A 22518-nucleotide genomic window follows, 5' to 3' on the forward strand; every position below is an offset into this window, starting at 1 on the left:
CATTGCAGTTTAGATGGCCTCTGTTCTCCCCATAGTTTCCCTCTGGGCAGCGCCTTCCCTCTCCCCTGTGGGCGGCACAGGCCCCGCTCTGGCCCAGAGCTGTGTTTGTGTGCCTTGAAAACGTGGTGCTCTAGGGTTTTTAAAAGTTTATTTTAGTTTCTGACTAAATTCTGATTGTTTTATGTAGTTTTACAGTTACTGGAGAGATTGAAAAGCGGTAAATGCAGTGCCTTATTACCTATCAAATTTTAACATGGTCTGATCTCTTTAACAAGAATGCTAACACATTTGCCATATAAAATGATGCCAGATACTGTCACTAAAAGCTGTTGAGTTGTTCAGCAATATGCTAAATTGCACATTATTATATTTATTTCCCAGTAACCCTGCACTTTGAAAAGTCTTACTGAATTTCTGTTTCCATGGAATTTGCAGTTACCATGGGTTTTACTCATAACTGATTTACTTCTAATTCTAATATGCTTGTTACAACTTTAATCCCTCCAGCAGACCATCATGCTGTTATTTCACTTACAGCTTGTTCACCTTTAAGTTGTCTTTTTGTGTTAATAACTTTAGACTGAGTTACATCATGTCATATCTATAACTTTTAAGAATGTTCGTTTGAATTCTGTTAAATTAAGGCCAAATATTGTAACGCTCAGTTACCTTCTTGAATAAGGCTAAGTTTTATTAAGTAAATTTTGGTAGATTTTATAAATGTTAAGATTCAGTTTTACGTCATTTCAGCAATGATCTATTCCAGCTTTTTATGGATCCAGTTATGTTCGGTATTAATAGTAATTAACATTGAGTTCTCTTGAGTGTGCTTTTTGTTCCACTAAGGTGATAATGAAATTATGTTTATTAATTTGAAATCCTTTTAGGACTGGGTTTTATTGAGTTCATCTTGTTAAGCTCTATTGATGTCGAAAGGAATTTATATCAGGTTTGAGTGTTATTTAATCTGAGATATCATAAATTTTATGAGTGAGCTGTTCAGTGTTTCCTTTGTTGCATTTTTTCTGTCATAAATACATTCATGTTTCTATTCCTGTTTTTATAGCCAGCTTTTCATATGTTTTACCATCTTTTGGTGTAATTATCTACAAGACACGTGTCATTTCAGGATCCTTCTTTTGTTCTCTAGCTACTCATGTATCTCTTAGACCAGAATACCCCTCTGGCTGGGCTCTGCACTGGGGCTCCATGGTTTGACCTAGTGCTGCCTCATGATTTTCAAGTATTTTTCAGAGTTCCAGGAAATGATATCTCAGCTTTGTCAGAAGTCTTCTCTAAACTGATGGTATTGTGACATCTACTCTAAGCAATCAGATGCAGTCCCAATTGTTATTACAGAACCACTCCAACAGTTTGCTGTGTTTAAAGCATCTCCATGCTGAGGAGATTTTGGAGGAGACGGCTATTGGATGGTTCATCAGTCTTTCACCCCTAGACCTTTACTCCTAAGTGCTATTCTTAGGAGCCTTGTTTAAAATTACATTTAGGGAATTCTCTCCCACTTAGAGCTTGGGTGGTGGCCAGGCCTTAGCTCTACCTGGACAGGAATTTGCCAACAGACCCAGATGTTTTCTGCATCAGAACTAGATTGGAGTTGCTTTGACTTTGCAATTTCACCGTCTGTACATGACAGTTGAACTATTTTTAAAGGGAGCTTGGGAATTATGATCTGGAAATAATTATCCAAGTCCCCACTGAATCGAGGTTTGTCAGCTGTTTGCAGACTCTGGGATGATGGTACATTATTTCAGAGATTTCTATTTATTTCATTCCACCTATGTTGTTAGTTTTGTCTGCTATTTGAAATATTCCCGATCGTTGTATCTAAATTATTCCTAATTGCTCTAAGTTTCTTGTCTACTACGTGTATTATTTTACTACGCTGTTTCTTCATACTCATAACAAAAGACATGCATCTCATTCTTAAAAAACAAAAAAGAAGAGGAATGAATGCCTTAAGAACATTCAAATAATGCAATATGTACATGAGAAATTTGGACGACTAACATTTTGAATCATGCAATATTTACATTAGAAACTTGGAAAAAAGGTCATCCCATCTAAATCCCAATGGAGTGTCCCACAGGGAAGCCTAATTGATTCATTAACTTCAGGAGAAGAGATGCCTGTGTTTTATCACCAACAGCTCAAAGCAGTCACCTGTTCATTCCATCAGATACTGATCAGCTCTGAAGAAATGAGGCCCAGTGGAAAGAGAAATAACCTCATCCCCTTGCAGCCTTTGTGGCCAGAACAGGAACAGGAGTAGGACTGCCAAGACACAGCTGTGCCTGGAAACTGACAGAGGCAATTGGCCAACAAAAGCCTCATGGCATCATCATGGGACAGTGCTCCTCCCAACCTTCTTCAGTTCTTCCCTGTTCCAGCTGCCAGGAGGACATTCAGTGATGTCCAAGATCAACATTTCCAGCTAATGGACCTTCTCCTACTTCTCAGCTAATTGGAAACAATGGTCATTTCTTTCCATTTCCCGAAGAGACATTGGACATTATTCTTTTGTTTGCTCATGCTGCAAAACCCTGTGTCACTGACTTGACAGAATTGGGTAAGTTTTGTTGATTGGAACTGGTCTTTTATGTATCTTATCCCACATCTAACAGATAACCAGTGATAACCTTCATGAGATCATACCCTCCCAAGAGCGAGCTGTTTCAACATCAGAACATAGGAGCCTTTTTTAAATGAACAAAAAGGGGGAGATGTCAGAGACAGGTAGAATAATGATAAAAGAAAGGCCTTATGAAATCAGGCCTTGTTCTGCTATATTAACAACTGGCCTGTCATCTCTTCTAAGGGCAGCTAAGCAGTCACAAGTTCCCATGTGAAGTTATTTTGAGAATGAGACTTGGTGAACAATCTGATCTGAGGGTGAAAAACAAATGCACCTGCAAGAACAAGGGATTTGTCCCATGAGAATCAGTGAAGAGAATAGGTAACAATACAAAGAATACAACAGAGAGATTTGATGCACAAGTAAAATATATTTTATTATCCAACAGAATAACTGGCATAACTAGTAATAAGAAATCGATTAACTACCTAAAGTTGCACATTAGGTTTGGCAAACTGTATAAAATAAGTTGTGTGAATAAAATAAAGAGTTCTTCTCCAGCTCAGCTGGGTTCTCTGGGATTTTGGTTCCTCCCTTCTTTCAGGCTTTGGCTTCCCCCTTCTTTGGGGCTTTGGGTTCCTTCTTTTTTGGTGCTTTGATTTCCTTCTCTGGGATTTTGATTTCCTTCCTCTCTGGGAATTTGGTTTCCTTCTTTTCTGGAGGTTTGCTTCTCTTCTCTGGAGATTTGGTTTCCTTCTTTAGAATTCTGATTTCCCTCTTTACTAGGGCTTTGCTTTCCTTCTTCTCTGGGCTTTTCATTTCCTTCTTCTCTGTGGCTTTGCTTTCCTTCTTTGGGCTTTTGATTTCCTTCGTCTCCGGGACTTTGGTTTCCTTCCTCTCTGGGAATTTGGTTTCCCTCTTTTCTGGAAGTTTGTATTTCTTTTCTGGGAGTTTGTTTTCCATCTTCTCCGGGGCTTTGTTTTCCTTCTTCTCTGGGAATTTGGTTTCCTTCCTCTCTAATGCTTTGGTGTCCTTCTTCACTGGGGCCTTGCTTTCCTTCCTCTCTGGGAATTTGGTTTCCTTCTTTTCTGGAGGTTTGTATTTCTTTTCTGGGAGTTTGCTTTCCGTCCTCTCTGGGGCTTTGGTTTCCTTCTTCTCAGGGAATTTAGTTTCCTTCCTCTCTAATGCTTTTGTGTTCTTTTTCTCTGGGGCCTTGCTTTCCTTCTTCTCTGGGGCTTTGCTTTCCTTCCTCTCTGAGATTTTGGTTTCTTTCTTTTCTGGATGTTTGTTTTTCTTTTCTGGAAGTTTGTTTTCCATCTTCTCTGGTTCTTTGATTTCCTTCCTTGGTGGGATTTTGGTGTCCTTCTTCTCTGGGGCCTTGCTTTCCTTCTTCTCTGTGGGTTTGGTTTTCCCCTTCTCTGCTTTTGGAGGTTCCTTCCCCACAGAGACACCCTTCTTTTCTTTCTTCTGCTTCTCTTTCTCCTTCTGCCTCTCTTCCTCCGCCAAGGCTTTTGCCTCCTCCTCAAGCTTTGGAGACAGCCGCTTCAGCTCCCTTCTGCAGACAAAACAGAAAACATGGCTGAGAGTCACCACCAGAACCTTGGGCTCACTCGTCCTGGCTGGCCCTGCACTTCATTCCTTGACCCTGAGGCCAGGCAGCAGTGCCAGACCATTTCCGTGAATTCTCCTCAACCCACAGAGGTTGGGAACATCCCAAGGGAGGGCAGTGGTGGAAGGGCACCTCCAGGACCAGCCAAACCTGAGCCTTGCCATCAGAAGGGCTTGACTGTGCAAGCTCCCTCTCCAGGCATAGCCAGACACCTCCAGCCCACTGCCAAAGGCTGATCCACCAGCTCTCTGCGCTGTGCCTGAAAACGCCCTTTGTCTCTTGACTTCCCAGTTTCAAGCAGAGCACAGAGTGCCAACGTCTGCTGATCTCTCCTGCAATTCTTACTCAGCTCATTCAGCTCCCTTCTCCCTGGGCAGAGCTGAAGCAAGAATTTAAAGAGTTCAGATTTCAGCTGAGGCTTAGAAGCAATTCACATTGGTCAGGATGTCAGTTAGACAGGTAGACCATAGGTTAATGATGATTAGATGCTTAAGCCAGAGCTGATTGTTATATTGTTTACCATGATGAGCTTCTTGATAGAAGGAAGTGGAGTAAGTGAACTGTTAGAAGAACATACTGAAACCCGTAGAACAATGGTTAGCACCTGGGCTTTATGTCAATCAGTCACTAAGCAGGGGACCTTGGATGGTGCCAGAGGGTCACAGAGACCTGATGAAGACATTCCTGACTTCATCCCTTAAGACCACTGACCCAATTGGAGACCACCAACCCAATTCCAGAGAAGAATTGCACCGGTGTGAAGGACTAATGACCTCATTTTAATACAGAGCAGGGAGGGGAAGTGCTGGGGTTGTGCACATATGTTGTATGTAAGATCCTGGGAAATAAAGAGAGGGCAAAGAACCTTGTACAGCACGGTCACGCCTTGTAGGGACGACTCTGGTGCCACCCACCGGGGTTAATAAACATACCACTTTCTAACTTTAATGAGTTAGAGAGTCTCTGTCCATGAGCCTCGGTATTAATGACTCATAGCCTGATCCTAAATGAGAATAATCCCATCAGTCAGAAAGCAAAGGCTGGAGGAACTGCTCTCCTGCAAGACAGGCTCTTGTCAGCCAGATTTCCTGCTGGAAGCCAGCTGTGACCAAGCCAGCTGGTGCTGACTGCCATGGAAACCATCTGAAGCAGCCTCGTCCCTCTCCTCCCCATGGAAACCAACTTCAGCCTGGCCTGAAGGAAGTCCTGATGCACAGGCTTGCTTTAAGCAGCCCCCACTCCCAGCTGCACACTTTGCCTGTGTGTCCTGAGCTGGGCTGCCTTGCTGGAGCAGAGCTTCTCCTGTGCTTGCCCACTGCTGCAGCTGAAGGGGAGCCTCAAGGACAGGAGCTTTTATGGCTGCTGTCCCACCATCAGGAGAACCCTGGCAGATCAGCACTGCAAGGACTTCATCTGTGGCAGCACCAGCACCCAAACCAAGGTTTGGTCTGTGCCCCACGCCTGCCCACACCGCAATCCCACTGTTTTGGTGAAGAAGGGAGATGATGAAGAAGATGTGACTCAACACCATGGAGCTAAAGACACCTCTAGAGGCAGTGCCAAGGCAGGGCCAGAGCCCAGCTCCCTGAAGGCAGCATCTGAGCCAGGAGGGCTCACCACTAAACTAGAGAAGAAGATGCTCTGTCCCAACAGAAGAAGGTGCTTCCTCTCTTGGGAGCCAGGGAGCTAAGAGTGGCCATCCCTGTGCTGCTTCTGGCCTTTGCTATGCAGCACCTCTGAGCTCAGAGTCCTTGGAGCAGGGAAGCCCTGCAGGGACAGTAACCCATGGAGAGCAGGAACCCATGGCAGGCTTACTCACCTCTCCCTGAGAGGTGCCCCAGAGCCACAGTTGATCTCCTGGGGGCTCGGGGAGCAGCTGACACGTGAGGCCTCCCCGGGCACCAGCACCTCGGAGCTGGGGCCTCCCTCCACATGGCGCAGCGCTGTGGCACTGGAGATGCTATTGAGGTGGCCAGAGAAGGGCAAGGAGACCTGCTGGCTCTCTCCTGGCTGCAGCACACCTGACACTGGCAGGATACTGGAAGCCTGCATGGAAGACAGGAGAGATGGAGCTGTTGAGCATGGAAATGGATGCAGAAGAGCACCTTGGAGCAAAGTGCAGCTGCAGCCAGAGGGGCCTATTCCCCAAACACTGCCAGAATCACCCTGATCTCATCCTGCATCCCTGCCACTGACCAGTGCAGGGACCATGGGGAAAATCTTCTCCCATCCTCACGGGTCAATGCATTCATGAGTACATGACATGAAAGTGAACTGGGATGTCTCCTGGCACTAGAAATTCTCTCTGATGCACAACTTGCCTTGAAAAAGTTTCAAAACTTACTGCTTTTAGAAAAGGAGGCGACTCAGAGTGAGAGCTCTTGGAGCTGAGCAAAGGACTCCCAGCCCAGCTCATCTGACTCCTGAGGCTCTTCCCCTCTCTCTCTGATTTAAATGCTGCTTCTTCAAGGTGCTACAGCAAAAGCTCCTGCAAAACCTTCCTCTGGACAACCTGAGGAGTTGCAGGGGGAGCAGTGCCCTCCATAGGGGCTGCACAGCATCCTTGGGCAGCCCCACAACGTGTCCTGCACGGCCTCTCCAACACCCAGCTGCTCCAGCAGCACTTTGTGCTGGGCCTGCAGGGATGGGAGGCCCCTCTGTGGCCAATGCTCAGGGCCACCAGTGGCACTGGCAGCTCCAGCCCTGCTTGCCACACTGCCAGTGTGCAAGGCAGACAGATTCCCTCTTCCCTTCTCTGCTTCCAGGGTAGCGTGCGGTGCGCCCACGGAGCACCTGAATCCCTCCAGGCCTGCTGGGAGGTGAGGGTTTGCAGGAGCTTGTGGTGGCACCTGAAAAACAAGCCATTCCCTACGCCTGCAGGAAGAGACAGCCACTTTGCCAAGTCTCAGTTTGCAAGACAGCTTCAGGGCCAGCAGTGCAAGAGCAGCTCTCGGGTGACAGCAGAGACCTGCAAACAGGGAGTCTGGCTGGGCTGGGAAGAGGGCACATGGAGATCAGGACTCATCCCAGCTTGCTGTGGCAAGGAAGCTGCAGCTCTTGATGCAGATAAAAGCCTCATCTTGCATTGGGAAGGCAACAAGGCAAACAATCCCACACGCAACACAGGCCTATAGGATCTGAGTGAGCTTCTCCAAGGAAAACTCTCCTATTTCTCCCTGCCACTCCCCCATGTCCAGCCACTGGCCCTGCTGCCCAGCCACTGTCAGGGCACAGGACAGCAGGGCAGCAAAAAGGGAGCTCAGCAGGAGCATGACTTGCTGGTGGCAGGCTAAGGAGGCAGCACAAGCAGTAGGTGTACAAGAAAATCTACCTCTGCTCCTGAAGACTGGGTCAAATCCTGCTCTTCAGTCAGGGCTGTGGCTGCCTCCTGATTTCCAGCCTTGAAGTGCCTCCATCGAGACGCTGGGCAATCCAAACATGTTCTCATCTCCTTTGGTGGTTGGGGATTGAATTTAGGTGGGTGAAGCTCATCTCTGGAAAAGAAGATAACTGTGAACAGAGACCTGCAGTGGGAGGGAGGGACACCTGCACCAGCAGCTCCTGCTCAGGATGCAGCCCCTGGCTGGCTGCTGGCACCTTGAACTGAGAAATGCTTTGATCCAGCCCTTCCCAATCCAGGCTGGAGCAGGTCTGCTCTAAAGGCAGCCCAGGAATGACCCTGAGCTGCTGCAGCAGCTGCAACTGCTTGCACTGACGAACTGCAGAGGACAGGGATGAACACCTTGTGGGCATGCAAAAAGCACAGTGGGAGAGCAAAAGACAGAGAAGGCAAGCAAAAAGGGCAGATTTGAGACATCCAGGGGCAGACACAGCCAGCACAGCCAGCACAGCCCCCCCAGGGCCCAACGCCAGAAACTCTGCAGCTCCACCAGGTATTTATCAGGAATGTTTCCCTGACACTGCTGGGGGCTTGGCTGACATTTTCCAACACTCCCAGGGGACTCAGGTGGCATTCCCCATGCATACAGACATACATACATCGGCTGTAGTGCTGGGGTCCTGCCAGACTCCATCAGCCTTGGGCTTGGGGAGGTTTCTGCCAGCCGTCCAGAGCTCCATAACTTTTTTCTCTGTCCCAGGAAGCAGGCAAGAAAGATTTAAAAAAAAAACCCAAACAAACCACAACAGGGAAAACTAAAATCCTTAAACAGCTCATCCCTGCTCAAGGTATTTCTTTAGGGACAGCTACCACTCTCCAGCTGAAATGCTGGGCTTTTGGGAAAAAAGAAAAAGATAATTACATGTTCACCTTCAAATTTAAAAGGATCAAGGTAAGAGAACCTTTCAAACTACAAAGGATTGGCCCAAAGGTAAAAGCTTTGCAAGAAATCTCTAGTTATGGCCAGGCTGACAGTTAAACAACTGGTTCCTCTGGTGGGGAGAAACCCTCCTCTTTAAGGTAAGCAGCCTCAGAGTTGAAAGAAACTGTTCTGTCAAACTTCATGCTCCCTGGCACAGCCTGCATTGCCTGTCCTTCCTGTTCACTGATTTACATGCAGTGCCATAATGGCCCAGGTTCAGATGTTTGGTGCCATTCAGGGAATTTGCCATTGTCATTTCCTTATGTTTTAATCTAAGTTTCAATCCTTGCAACCACTCTTGAAATGCCAGCCTTCCTTTTTTTTACAGAAAGCTCAAGGTTCCCAGAAGTCTTCTGACATCCTCTTTTGTGCTCAGAGAGATGCCATTTTCAAACAGATGTTTCCAAAGTTAACAGCATTTTCAAGAGTAATGCACTAAAGTGACCCTGGATTCCAGCTCAGACCAACGACATTCTGTGCCAGACACTGAGATTACCACCCGTGAGGCACGAGCTGTTTGTGCCACCCATCCCTCCTGGCCTTCTCCACAGCAGCCTGTGCCTGTTTTCCCCGGCAGAATCCCTGTGCCCTTTGCAGCCTGCCAGGAGCAGCTGCACAGAGGCACACATCTCCCCTGCACTCACCAGTGGGTTTCTCTCATCCCCGAACACGCCGATGAGAACATTGGTGCGATGCGTGCCCAGCGCCTGCACTTCCACCAGCACTGGGATCTCTGCAGTGCTGTGAGGCTGGACAATCCCACAGGGCTTGGGGCTGGAGTAGAGCACAGCAGAGTCCTCCTTGCGTTTCTGCAAGAGACACAATGAAATGCAGCTTCAGAGGCACCTCTGAAGAAACTTTACACTCCCTAACATCCACCGCAACAGCAACTGACACACGTGTTTAAAAATGCCCAGGACAAAGGTAAAAGGCACAAACAAGATGCAAGAATTGTAGGCTTAGCATTCCCAGGGGATCCTGCCAGGAGACTGCCAGCACAGGCACTGGTGTCTGTGGATGCAGCAGCTTTCACAGCCCTCTAAGATCTCCCACAAGAAAACACCCTGAAGACTAGAACATCAACTGTTCCCTCAGCAGGTTAAACTGCATCCTCAAGTTTACATTCGGGTAGGATCCTGTTCTCAGCAGATCTTTAAGACTGAATAGAAACCAGCAAGGTCACGTCCAAACCCTTTTTCCCCCTATTAAGCTCCTCAATAATATTTGAGACGGGGAGGTGGATGGGATGCCAAACCTGTTCAATAAGCCCGTAGCAGCCAGGCAGGTGGCTGGGATTCCTAATGATGAACTTCTTCTCGTAGGGCACCTTCAGGAGGCACTCATCATACTGCAGCACGTGGGGGGACACTTGCAGCTTAGGAACAAGACATCTGGACAAAGAGATGAGCCCAGGGGAATCAGAGATACTGAGAGAATGGAGAACATTTACCCCCAAAGATTGTAAAACAGAGCATAACACATTGGTCACTGTCAAATGGGCATTGAACAGCCCTGCAGTGATAAATTGCCTTCTACGTCTTCCCACTCCAACAGGTCTTGTCAAGGAGGGGCAAACCCTGAGAGGCAGCACGCAGAGGCTGCCAAGTGCCCCAGGCAGAGCACTTTGTCCCACAGCTGCCTCAGCCCCTCCTTTCCCCAGGAAGGCTTGCAAGGACTCCTGTAACACTCCCAGTGATTCACGAGCTCTGGGGGAGCCTTCCTAACAAGGATCAGAGCTCACTAATGCTCAAGGAACACACAACTCCAGTGTCCCAGGAAAAATGACTCCCTTCTCTGCCATGGTGCTGTTGCCCTGCCTGAGAACTCAGCTGCTTGCCCCAGCCTTGGAGGGCACGAGACACCAGCTGCCCTCCAGAGTGGCTGATCAGCCCCTCCCAGGCCCTACAGCTCCCTGGCTCCTTCCCTCCACAGCTCCAGGCACTGACTGTCCCAAGCCCACCTGCTTGACAAAATGCCAGCCCAGGCACTGCCTGGATGGCTCTGCCTGGGAGAAGGAACAGCACGAGGGAACTGCATCCCTCCTGGCATTCCACTGACACCCACAGCAGCACAGCAGGATGGAATTCTGCTGCAGCAACAACCACTTTTGCTCTCAACCCTGAGAACATTCAAGCTCAGACTGGGAAGCAGAGGGAAGGAGAAAATCTAGAGCTGAGCTGCCACACCAAGGGCTGCTTTCCCCTCCTGAGACCTTGCCCTCAGCACTCTTGCTGGCAGCCACTTCCCCCCTGCCACGTGCCCTCATGAACAGAACCAGAGCCTGGCTCTCAGCAGGCTGCTTGCTGTGTCCCAAACCAGTGCACGGTGCTCGCACCCAGCACAACTCCACCTCTTGCAGCAAGAAGGAGAGGAGGCCCTGGGGAAATTTGTTCCACCTCAAGCACCAAAAGCCAGGCCAAGAAATGATCTCATTCCTGGTGCCTTCAGAAAAGGGCCCAGGACCCTGCTGGGCTGGGAGCAGGGCTGCTTTTCACCACAGGCTGCTGTCCAAGCTCTGCTCTTCTCATGCCCAGCTGGCACAACATGAGCTCATGAACCAGCACTTCTCCTTGGCAGCTGCAGCCAGCAAAGCCTGGGCAAGGCAGGGGCTGGGGGAGGCCAGGGAAGGGCTGGTACCTGGCTGTGATGACCAATGATGCCACTCCCTTGCCAAAACCCTCCAGATCCACCAGCATTTTCCTGTAGAACTCCATCACCGAGTTGGAACACAGGGTCACCTGGTGGAAGAGAAGAACAGGAAATTCTTCCTTACAAAAGCTCATTATCCACGTGTGATATCCTCCAGCCCTTGAGGGAAGATTTTGTCTTAATTCTGCTGCTGCTCCATGTGTAGAGCACAGTCTCAAAGCAACAAAAGCCTTCTGGCAATAGCAGATGTCTTAAACACACCTTGCTATCAGGGCATAGCTCAGCTACATTAAAACATTAGACTAAAGCTCTATGAACCACTGTATTCAAATTAAGGGGCCAATTTCTCATCTGACTACAATGACATAAAAGCAGAAGAAATCTGACTTGAACACAACGAGTTCAGCTTTACAGCAGGAAGCTGAGGGCAAAGTGTGGCCCAGCAGGTGCTGGGCAGTTCATGGCTGCAGAGTTTTTTGTCCCCACTGGAGATTCCTGCCGTGAACACAAATCCTTCTGCTCCCCAGGAGAGGGGAAATCAGACCAAGAAGGAAAGCTAACTGCTTTCTACAATGACATCTCTCTAACAGCCACCTTCTGCCCTCATCTTTGCTCTGCCCACTTGCAATCAAATAAATGGCTCTCAAGAACCCAAGAGTGACTTCTGGCCTTGACCATATGGTATGTGACCTCAGCATATGATTTTGGAAAGAAAACAGTGCTCCTTGAGGAACACCCCGAGTAAGGCAGCTAGCAGAGGCCTCAGAGCAGTGCAGATCTCTCACTCACACCATGCTCAAAGCTGGCAGCAGAGCTAAAGCCCTCCCACGCTCCAGTGCAGCTGCAGCCCTGGTGCTGAAGCGTCTCTGGCTGCACTCTGCCCGTACCTGGATGTCCTGGTGTCCCTGGGGCAGGATGGTCCCTTGGCTGGGAGTGATGGTAAACTCCCGGGGCTCCACATACAAGTGAACGCCCTTCCTCCAGGCTGGGTCACTGTGGCAGCGGATCTGATCCACGCTGTCCACAGCCGGCTGCGTGCCATCGAACGACATGCGGAGCTGGAACGTCACGGGCACCGGGGAGCTGTTAGTGAGCCGGCAGCACTGGGTGTAGGGAAAGCCTAGGAAAGGACACCAACATCCATTGAGGCTCCCATTGTGGCCTGACTCCTGCTGGGAATGGCCTGGCACAATGAAAGTGGCACTGGAGTTTAGCTCTGGATTATCTGAACTACAGCTCACCCAGAAGCTGCATGAGGAATGAATCGTCACTCAGTTCCCTTTGACACAGATTGCAGACTGCAGCCTTGAAAATGCCCACTCCTAGCCCTGCTGAACACTGCAAGTTTCTCTCTTGGCGATGGGGAGGAGCTGCCTCACCTGCCCCAAACCAGCACCAGTGATCTCCCAGTGATGAGTGTGCACCCAGACCGAGCATTTCCTCTGAGAATTCAAGCTGTCAAATTCCCTGTTCAGCCTGCCGACACTCCCACCCTTTTCAAGATAGATAAACAGTGAGTCAGCATTGAGAAGAAGCTACAGCAAAAGAGATGATGGAATCAGGAACTAGAACGTGAGGCAAAGCACCCCAATGCAGCTTCTCTCTGCAGGATCCTAAAGGCATCTCTTGGTTTGGGCCAAACAGACTGAGCACGAGACAGCTCAGAGCCCACTCAACTGGGGGCACACCCAAGCCTTGCTAGGAGATTGGCAATGAGGAACCAGGTCCCACCTCACCCAACAAACGGGGACATCACACCCATGCTGCTCACTGGGATTGCTGCCTGCAAGGCTTTACCCCACTGGAGCTCTGGGATTTGCTTTCCATGCTGGAAAGCCAGAGATGTAGCTACTCATGGTGGGGATGTCCTGCAGAGCCTGGAGAGCAGCCACAAGCTGCTCTGCAGTGGACATCTGGCTGGGCTGGCCAGCTCTTTGGGGAGGAGACTTCTCCCTGGGCCTGCTCACCAAGAGGCACTGGAACACAGATGGGGAGAAAAAACAACTGCAGCTGCAACCCAGAGTTTCTCTGTGCCCATCCCAGTGAGCACTGCCAGCTCCAGCAGTGACTCCAGCAGGGAGGCAAGAGAGGCACAACAAGGACAAACACAGATGGCAAAACCTCCAATGAGACTGAGCTCACCGCATGCAGACAACAGTCAACAGTTCCAAAGAAGCAAAGATACAACAGCTGCCTTCAGCTGAAGAGACCTTAGGAATGAAAGCAGATCCAGCAGGATCGATCTCCTGGTTCAGAACCATAGTTGCATCTCTTGCCTTTCTTGTTTCATTTCTTCAAAAAGGCAACTTGACAAGTGCCTCCATGGTGATGCAGGGGGGGACAGAAGCAGCTCAGGAAAGGCAAGTAGTTTCCTTAAAAAGTCCATGACCTTCCTTGTTCTGGGTTTTGGCTTGGTAGTGAATGCTCCCCTTGGTCTGGGAAGGGGGATAGGGGTTTTGGGGGTTTTGGCCCTGGGGGTGGGCTTTTCCCTTGGGGGTTTTTGGCAGCTGTGGCGTGATGCCGTGGGCGCTGTGCAGTGGGAGCTGAGGCTGGGCAGGGAGCGGAGCTTCCCTTCCTCCCGCTCGGGGATGGGAGCTCGGCCGCGTGCTGCTGCGGGAGGTTGTGTGCTTGGCCCCGGCACTGCCCTGGCTGCAGCTCAGCCTGGCACCCACCCTGCCTGCCTTCCCCGCTGCTGCCTGCTGCTCTGAGGCACTGCCCACATCCCCCTGCCCTCTGTCCCTCTGCAAAAGGAGCATTTCCCTCCTTCCCTCCTTCCCTGCCGCTGCCGGCTGGCAGGGGATCACTGCCCTGCCAGAGCCCACAGATCCTCCTGCTGGGATCCTCACCGCACCAAAGGACAAAAACGGGACTTGGCAGCTGGCAAACGTCTGCTCTTGTTCTCTGGGCTCTCCTGATATAGTCTAGGAAAGAACTGTTATTCCTTTTCCCACAGTTTTGCCCGGGAGCCCTGTCATTTCAAAGGTATCATCATTTGGAGGGAGGGGCTCATCTTTCCATTCCAGGAAGATTCCCACCTTCCTTGGCAGACATCTGTCTTTTCAAGCACGACAGAGACACCAGAAAATCCTGACTTTCTATGCCTTGCTTCTGTTTGATCTGACAATGGCCAAATGCTCCCTGCGGCACCAGCAGCCCTGCAGTTCCCAGCCTGAAGAGGCTGCTGGGGCAGAGCAGGAGGGAGGGATGCTTTTCTCTCGGAAGGCACAGATCCCTCCCGCTGTGTCCCAGCCCAGGCAGCACTCACCAAAGGAGATGTCCCCGAAGTCGAGCTCAGGGAGGTCGAAGTGCAAACTCGGTCCAGTGACGCTGCCCCTGCATGGCGAGGACAGAGCAGGAAATGCCTTGGTTCAAGGAATTGCAAAGCTCCGGCTGGCGTGGCTCGGGGGCACCAACCTGGGGTCAGGGCACCGTGCCTTTCAAACCAGCACACACCATGTGCTCAGCACAGTGCCCCTGGGCACAGGAGGCAGCTAAAGCCAAGTGGCCAGCAGCCAACAGCAACTGATGGGCTCTGGGCACAGGGCAGGCAGGAAAAGCCCCCGGGATGCTGCTGGTCCCATGAAGGACCCTGAACACACAGCCAGACATGGCTCCGGGCCTCACTTTCCCCATCTGCAATGGGATGGACATCAAGGTGTCCCCACAAACTTCTGTAACCAGCCCTGCCAGCCACAGTTTCCCTGCTTTGCTACTTCTTAGCTGGAACTGCTGTTCCCATGGAGGAGCTTTCTCAGCAGAGTTTGACCCACACCATCATTACAGACACAGTTCTGAGCCATGAACCCAGGGCAGCCCCAAACATCCTCTGAAAAGAGCAGCAACACTTCTACACAGGGCACAGATGAATCCTAGAGGAAAGGACCAGCTTGTCAGCAGTGCAGCAGCTGGCACAGCCAAGAGCAACAGCTTCAACAACCAAACAAGGGGGTCCTGAATCTAGCACAGCACCTCACCTGTCCTTGAACTCAGCAGACACACTCCAAAAGTCACCAACACCCACTGAAAGCAGCACTTGAAGCTGCACAACACTCCCCAGTTGATTTCATGGCTGATGCCAATCCATGCCCACTCTGCCTTGTGGTTAAAAATCCAGGCCCAGTGACCTGTGCCTTCTGTTGGATTCACAGGACTGCCCCTGGCTCTGCTCCACACATCTCAACAAGAGACACCTGCCCTTGCTCAAGGAGAAAGCTGCTGATGCACAAACATCCCATCACCAGTTTAGGGGAGGGACAGAGGAGAATCAATTATTGGATGGTGGAAGGTTCCCTCTTGATCTCCAAAATAAAAAAGCAGCACTTTTCCTCCAAGAACAAAGCCATCATCATTCTTTCTCCACTGGGGGCAGACCTACTCACCACTTTGTTCTTGCAAAGTAATAACTTCCTTGTTCTTTTTCATCCATCTCCCTTATCTTACTGCTATAATCCAGTGCAGATTGCTTTCATTTCTTCACTGCCTTGCCCCAGTGCCTCCCAAGAGCAGCAGCCTAGTTCCAAAGCTGCAGAGCAGCCAGCATCAGCTCTCCTGCTCCCACTGCATTATCCTAGCAGCACAAGGCTCAGGCTGGCAGGGACAAGGCCTCGTGCTGCTGTGGTGCTGAGCACTGAGCTCTGCCTCCCCTATCATCACCCCTTGTCCCTTGTGCTGGGCCAGGATGATCTCTTGCCATGGCACCAGCCCAGGGGATGATGCCCAAGTCCTTGGCACAGTTCCTGCTGCACAGTTCCCTGACTCCCACATCAGCCCTTGCCTGGCTGTGCACAGGAGGCACCAGAGCACTCTGGGCACAGCAGCTGGGAGCACGGCTTGTGCCCCACAGCATGGCCATGAGAGGTGAGGTGAGGCTGCTGCTGCCCATCTGGCATGGATTATTGACAGAAGTTTTTAAAAGCACTGCTGCTGCTGCAGAATGCCCCAGGCTGGCCCATCTCCAAAGCCCTGGGGGCCTTGCTGGCTGTTCAGCTGGGACATCCCAGAGCAGCTGCTGCCCAAAGCCGATCCATCCCACTGCCTGCCATGGCCCAGGGCAGAGGGAGATCCCTGCAGGGAGGAGTCATTCCAGCTCCAGGTACCACACAGGGCAGGAGGCATCCTCCCACTAAAGCAATGCCCGCATCAGAGCAGAGATGAAGACCTCAGCAAACACCTTTTCTCTCTGCTCCACCCCAACAGGAGGCAGCTGGGGCATGTCCCAGAGACAGCTCCAGATGTGCCCACCAAGCTCCCAGGGTCCTTACTTGATGGTCAGGATGGCAGGCGTAGGAGATCCAGCCACACTGAACCGGAATTCTTCCTCAAACCTCCCCAACACGGTGGCACTGAAGGAGATCTGGAGAGTCTGGCTCCCACCTGCTGCAATGATGCCCTCCTGAGGTGCCAACTTGAAGCCCAAGCCCACCTTTGTGGCTGAAGGGATGCAGCTGAAGGGAGCATCAAGAGCTCCTTGGTTGATCAGGTTCACCTGCAGCAGCAAGAAAGCAAAGTGGAAATCCATGTGGAATCTTCCCTTCTTGGGAGTTATTGTCTAAGGATGCAATGAACAGCCAGGAAAGGCAGAAGATGCTTTGTGCTGCTGAATGGCAGAAGTCAAAAGATACAAGAGGACAAGTTCTGCCTTTGGGTTTTCATGCAAAGCAGTGGCAGCTGCACAGAACTGCAGTCACCCTGGGCTTATCCCATGGACACAGAGCAGTGCACCTCTGGGCAGCATCACCCAGCTCATGGAGACCTGGCCCTGAGAGCAACGTGGGGTGATTGCAGCTGCCTAGTGAATCAGCACTGAGCTGCTGCTGCCCCAGCCTGCACAGCTCCAACAGCACCATCCACTCATTCACCTTTTCCTACACCATGGAAAGAAGACATTGGTAATGAGGCATCAGCATCAAAATGTACAGACAGCACCATCTTTTGGTGAGAAAACTCAGGGTGTCTTTCTCTTCCCCAGCCAAGCTTTTGAAAGTGTCTGCCCTGATGTAGTGCCTCATTTTCTACCTCTTTTCAGTTGCTCTCTTGTGGTTTTTTTGCAAGCTTAGCATTATTGTGGGGGAAGCAAAGAGGAAGAAAAATCCTTTTCTTTATTCCCAAGAACACTTTTCTCTTTCCAGAGCCAGAGATGCACCAAGGCTGAAGTGAGTGACTGTCAGCAAGGGACAGGATTCCCAAGGCTTTCCTGGGACTTCCAGGAATGAGCAGGAGACCCTGACTGGAAGCTGTTGGCAGTGGACTGAAGCTCAAAGGCAGCCAGTTGGTTCCAGCTGCTTCTGCAGAGCCCAGTCCAAAGGTGCCTTGTGTCTGGCACTGTCACAAAAGCCTCTGGACATGCAGCTTTTGCACCCAGTGCTGGTTTCACCTGCCAAGGGCTTGTTTTGCAGGAAGCCTCCCAGCTGATCCCTAAGGAAGGCTGCCCAAAAGCAGGGGCTGGGCCTTCATGAACAACAGACACACCTTTCTGACCCCCCAGACTGGACCACCACATCAAATATTCCCTGCTCACAACTGCCCAGCTTGGCAGGAATTCCACAGCTCCACCAGGCTTGCTGCTGCCTCAGGAGCCATCAGCATCCATCCCCAGCCCTGCTGCTCACCTCACAGACATGGGGGGTGTTGACAAAAATGTCCCCAAGCTCCAGAGTGTCACAGCTGAGTTCAACCAAGGGTCCTTGGCCTTCCCCTCTGAGCTGCAGGGGCAGCCTGCTCTCACGGCCTGGGGAGAGATGTCCATTTCAGTACAAGCATTCCCTCTGTCACACTGTCTTTTCCAGGCTGCCTCAGTGCTAGTCCCTGACTCTGAGCTGGATGCTACCAGCTCCTGATGCTGCAGGAGAAGATATGGACCCTTCTCTTCCCTCAGCAGATATCCCTTGGGGCTGACTTCTAATTCCTAACCCATTCCTCGGGCTGGTTTCCAATGGGAGCCACCAGTTTGCTGAGTTTCAAACATCTCTGGGGTCCTGGAGTGGCAGGCCAAGGAGTAATGGGTAGAAATTGAAAGAAAGGAAATTTAGGTTAGATATTTGGGATGACATTTTTTCCTGTGAGGGTGGTGAGACACTGGAGCAGGTTCCCCAGGGAAGTTTTGCAGGTTCCAGCACTGCAAGTGTTCAAAGCCAGGCTGGATGGGGCTTGCAGCTACCTGCTCTAGGGGGAGGTGTCCCTGCCCAGAGGCCTTTAAGGTCCATTCCATCCTTAACATCCTAGGATTCTGTGCTTTCCTTCCCATGCACCTAGAGGAGCTCGGAAATCCATTCAGTGAAGGCACAAAGCTCATCCAGAGCTTGGCAATTACCAAACTACCTGGCCCAGCAGCACAGGACTTTGTTGCCCAAGTCCTCACCTTCTGACCCTCAGCACTGGGCTCTGTTTCCACAGACTGAGAGCTGCAAGGTGACAGCTCCCACACAGGGAGAGAAGCAGCTGCTGGCCAAGGCTGCTCCTTCTACCAACAGCCTGGGCTCAGTGGGGCTCAGCCACCTCTGCTCTGGTGCTGTCTGGCCAGTGGGAGCTGATCCAGGCTCAGGGAGCACATTTCTAACCCAGCTCCTGCCACCTGATGATGGATCCATGTCCAGTGGAGCCATCCTGGAGGCCAGGGGCCTGCAGGGGCTTAGTGCTTGTTCACTAAAGCTGCTCTGCTCTGCAGCTCTCTGGCCTTTGAGGAAATGCTGGCAAAGGCATGGCATCAAAACCTCTCCCTGCACTGTCAGGGCTGTGCTGGGTTCAGGAACCCAGACACAGCATTCTGAGCCCTGGCCTTGCACGGGACATTCCCTGGGAGCTGCAGGGCCACTGGGGATGTGCCAGCACTGCCCTGCTGGCCAGAGACTCTTCTCAGCACTGCCAGGGCAGCCCAGTGGGCTCAGGCTTGCACCATGGCTGCACTGAGGGGGAGAGAAGCAGGGCAAAGGAGCTGCACCTGAGATGCTGCAGTAAGCCACACTTCCATACTCCAGAGCTGCCAGGGGTTTGAAGGTCACCTGGATTTCGGCCGAACAATTCGGCCCGATTTCTCCCTCCTGCAACACAAAGAGACAGCAAAACATTTCTCTTCCAACTTCACATTTCCTGTTTTCAACCACAGTCCTGTCAGCCTTTGTTTAGAGCATCAAATGGTGAACAACACAAGGAGCCCAAGGAAACCCTCCAAAGGCAGCTCAACACAGCGCTGGAAGCTCTCAATGCTCAGCTGATCAGCTCCCACTCTCCACAAGATTCCTACTGCTCTGACACAAGCTCTTGCTCACATCATGCTGCTGTCAGCTGCACTGGGATGCAACTGCCCCTGTGCACTGCTGCCTCTTGGCCTTAGATGGGCCATAGCAGTAACCAAGAAGAGAACATGAGCCCCTTCCTTGAAATACAAACATTAGTCAAGCTGTTTTGAAAGAAAGCAGAGGTTGGGATTATTCTGGGCTTTACTCCAAGGGGAGAAGGGATTTTGCACTCTACACACACCAGGCATTCATCATCTCTCACAATGCCAGTGCTCAGAATCAGGGCTCTGGCTGATGGCAGCACGTGGCAGTTTGCTTGCAGAAACAGAAAAGGAAAAGGTTTTCTGTCCCTGTGTGCAGGAGAACTCAAAAGGCCCAGTGAAACCTTCCAGCCTTGTGTCCAGGCTCACAGATGACACTGGAAGGCAGACTCAGAAATAGTGCAAGGCGTGGTTACAGGAGGCCATTGGCATTTCTGGGATCAACCTTGGGCTGAGTTTGGCCTCCTTTTCCCAGCCAACCATTGCCAGCTTCAGGTCAGTGTGTGAGCTGGCAGTGCTGCAACAGCCTCTGCTGAGCCCCACGTGTGGGGGCAGCCCCTCCCTACAAGAACTGCTCCCTGTGACACTGCAAGGACACGCACGGAGTGCCCTGAGCTCCAGCCCTGGCAGCAGAGCTCGGCTTTGTCAGGCTCCCAGCCCTGCCTTGACCCTCCAGGGCAGAAATGCTTTCAGCAGGGAGCTCTGCAGCCACTCCAGAAACTCCATGTCCTCCCTCCCAGCACATGGGGCCAGCTGAGGATCTGCCCAGTGACCGCAGCCGGGGCAAGGGGGGCTGGGGTTGGGTGCTTGGGAGGAGCAGGAGGAAGAGGAGGAGGAGGAAAATGAGGTTCTCAGCTATCACTTACCATTGGCTCGATGAAAAAAACATCACTGGAGAACAGCATGGGCTCTTCTGGCACCTTTGCCATCTCCTCCTGGACCATGCTGCTCAGGAGGGCAGTGTCACCTCCACCAAAGCCCTTCACCTCCTCTGTGCTTTTCTTCTCTGTGATATTTTCCTCTGACACCTCTTTGGGTGTCTGCAGCAAACACTGCCTGCAGCCCCAGGGAGAGACAAGGCCAGCAGATGGTTTCATAAGGCACAGATTTGCAGAGAGAAGTGGGAGTGCAAGAGAGCAAACCACTTGGGTGGGAGCAGCAGCAGCTCCCCAGCAAAGGCTGACCCCAAGCCACGAGGGTTCCAGATGGATCAGGGATAACTTGCTGTTCACTGGCACTGCAGGGACTTTTACTCCACACTTGCAAGCTCAGGGGAGCTTTCCAAAGCCAGCAGCCCTCCAGAGAACCTCCTGGCTCAAAGCCTCTGCCACAGCTGAGGGAGAATCCACCAGCCACCTCAGCTGGCTTTTCCTCCCACTGAGCTGCTCGGGGGAGGCAGATAAAGATCACAGAGCACCCACTGCAGGGCTTCCCTGGCAAGGGGAGACCAAGCTGCCTTGCAGCTACGTGTGACCAGCAGCACTCTTTGCTTCTTCCATTTTGGACCTGCCCTGTTCCCTACTCTGCCTTTCACAAGAGCATCCCAGAGCACTTCCAAAGGAAATTGATGAATTCAGGCACCAAATCCCTGCAGTGACATTCAAGGTTTTCTATGCAATGTGCATGAAAACAGAGGCTCTGAGAGGGGAAGGGACTTTGTTGTGCAGGAGGGAGACAGCAAACTCCTGGAGAGACCTTTTCATCATCCAGAGCTTTTTGGCTCCCATCCCAGTGCATGGTGATAGAATGTCCTGACAGGGAAAGGATCTGCACGGTCTCCTCTCCTCAAAAAGTCCTCTCTGCTCTGAGACCTCAAAAGCTGCTCTGACAGCAGGACAGGGGAGATAAGCAGCCTGGATGGACAAGGAGCTTTTCAAGGAACTAAGGGGAAAAAAGAGGGTGGAAAGAGGGGCTGGAAACTCATTAAATGTTTAGGGATGTTGCCAGGTCAGGTGGGAAGAAGATGAGAGAGACAAGAGCCCAATTAGAACCTGAGGAAATCCAGTCATCACAATCAACCTTTCCTTCCCAAAATGCCATCCATGCTTGGAGTATGAATGGAACTGGAATGCTGAGTGCTGAGCTCCCAAAGCCCAGAGACACACACCCTGGTGCCAGGGATGGTTTACTTGGCTTAACCATTCAAAAGCACCAAGACCCCCCTGAGGCCACATGTTCCTTTCAGTCTTGGGCCATGTATCTCACTGAAATGCATCTTTCAAACCAACCTCCTCTTCTCTTCATCCTCTTCTTCCTCACTAGGAAAAGCCTTCCACTGGAAGTGGGCTGTGATGTTACTCCTGTTTTCAATGAACACAGTTCTGTGGCTTGACTTGGTGATCAAAGTCTTGTCCATCTCCACAGAACTTGTGCTCAACCCAATGTTGACATCTACAGCTTCTCCTTTGAGGTGTGTGTGGATTCTTTCTTCACCTGGAACAAAGCAAAGGGGAGTCTTTGCTCAGCTCACTGGCTGATGGAAGCACAAGGAACACAGCAAACCACAGGTCACAGAGGAAAGTGTCCCAGTTTTTAGTTGAATGAGCAGTTCTGTGGATCAGTCCATGGATCACATCCTGACAGCTCTGGGTGTAGAGCGTGGGGATGTCCTGGGCAGCTCCTTCAACACCTTATTTCTGAGTGTGTTTGTAGAGCTGTGGCCCCAGGGTGACAGTGTGTACAGTGGGGTTGGTCCATGTGCTCTGGTGACCCACTCAGATCACCGGGATTTCTGCACCAAAGTCCTTCAGGTGACGCTGAGGAGCCCTGCTCAGTCCTGCCTTGCCCAGGCTCTCCCCGGGCATCCCACCAGACTTCTGTCTCTCCTGATCCCTTGCAGCCCTTGCTGCTGACCAGCAAATATGCCTGGCGGCAGGTGGGCAGCAAAAGGAGGCCCAGAGGAACAAATGAAGTGGCAGCCCACAGGAGGAGGGGACCCAGGTGAGGAAACACAACCAGCCTGGCTCTGCAATAGGACAAACCACTACAAAATGAACACCAGGAAAATCAGCATCAGTATCATCATCATCTCCCTGTCCAAACCCACAGCCACACCAGCCTTGCAATATTT

At 51.2% G+C, this 22518-nt stretch overlaps 1 protein-coding gene and 1 pseudogene across 1 annotated transcript; one reads left to right on the forward strand and one right to left on the reverse strand.

Moving 5' to 3' along the window:
* Positions 1-22518, forward strand: part of LOC135292575 (zinc finger protein 208-like) — an 837577-nt pseudogene that overhangs the window by 251947 nt on the left and 563112 nt on the right.
* On the reverse strand, positions 1899-16691 carry LOC135292479 (hydrocephalus-inducing protein homolog). Its single transcript, XM_064406680.1, has 9 exons — positions 16435-16691; positions 14439-14506; positions 12061-12293; positions 11162-11262; positions 9780-9915; positions 9169-9333; positions 6022-6248; positions 4037-4148; positions 1899-1943 (listed from the first exon to the last, which is right to left on the reverse strand). The coding sequence occupies exons 1-9, from the start codon at positions 16689-16691 to the stop codon at positions 1899-1901; spliced, it is 1344 nt and encodes a 447-aa protein (XP_064262750.1).

Source organism: Passer domesticus, unplaced genomic scaffold, assembly GCF_036417665.1.
Source record: "Passer domesticus isolate bPasDom1 unplaced genomic scaffold, bPasDom1.hap1 HAP1_SCAFFOLD_37, whole genome shotgun sequence".
NCBI lineage: Eukaryota > Metazoa > Chordata > Aves > Passeriformes > Passeridae > Passer > Passer domesticus.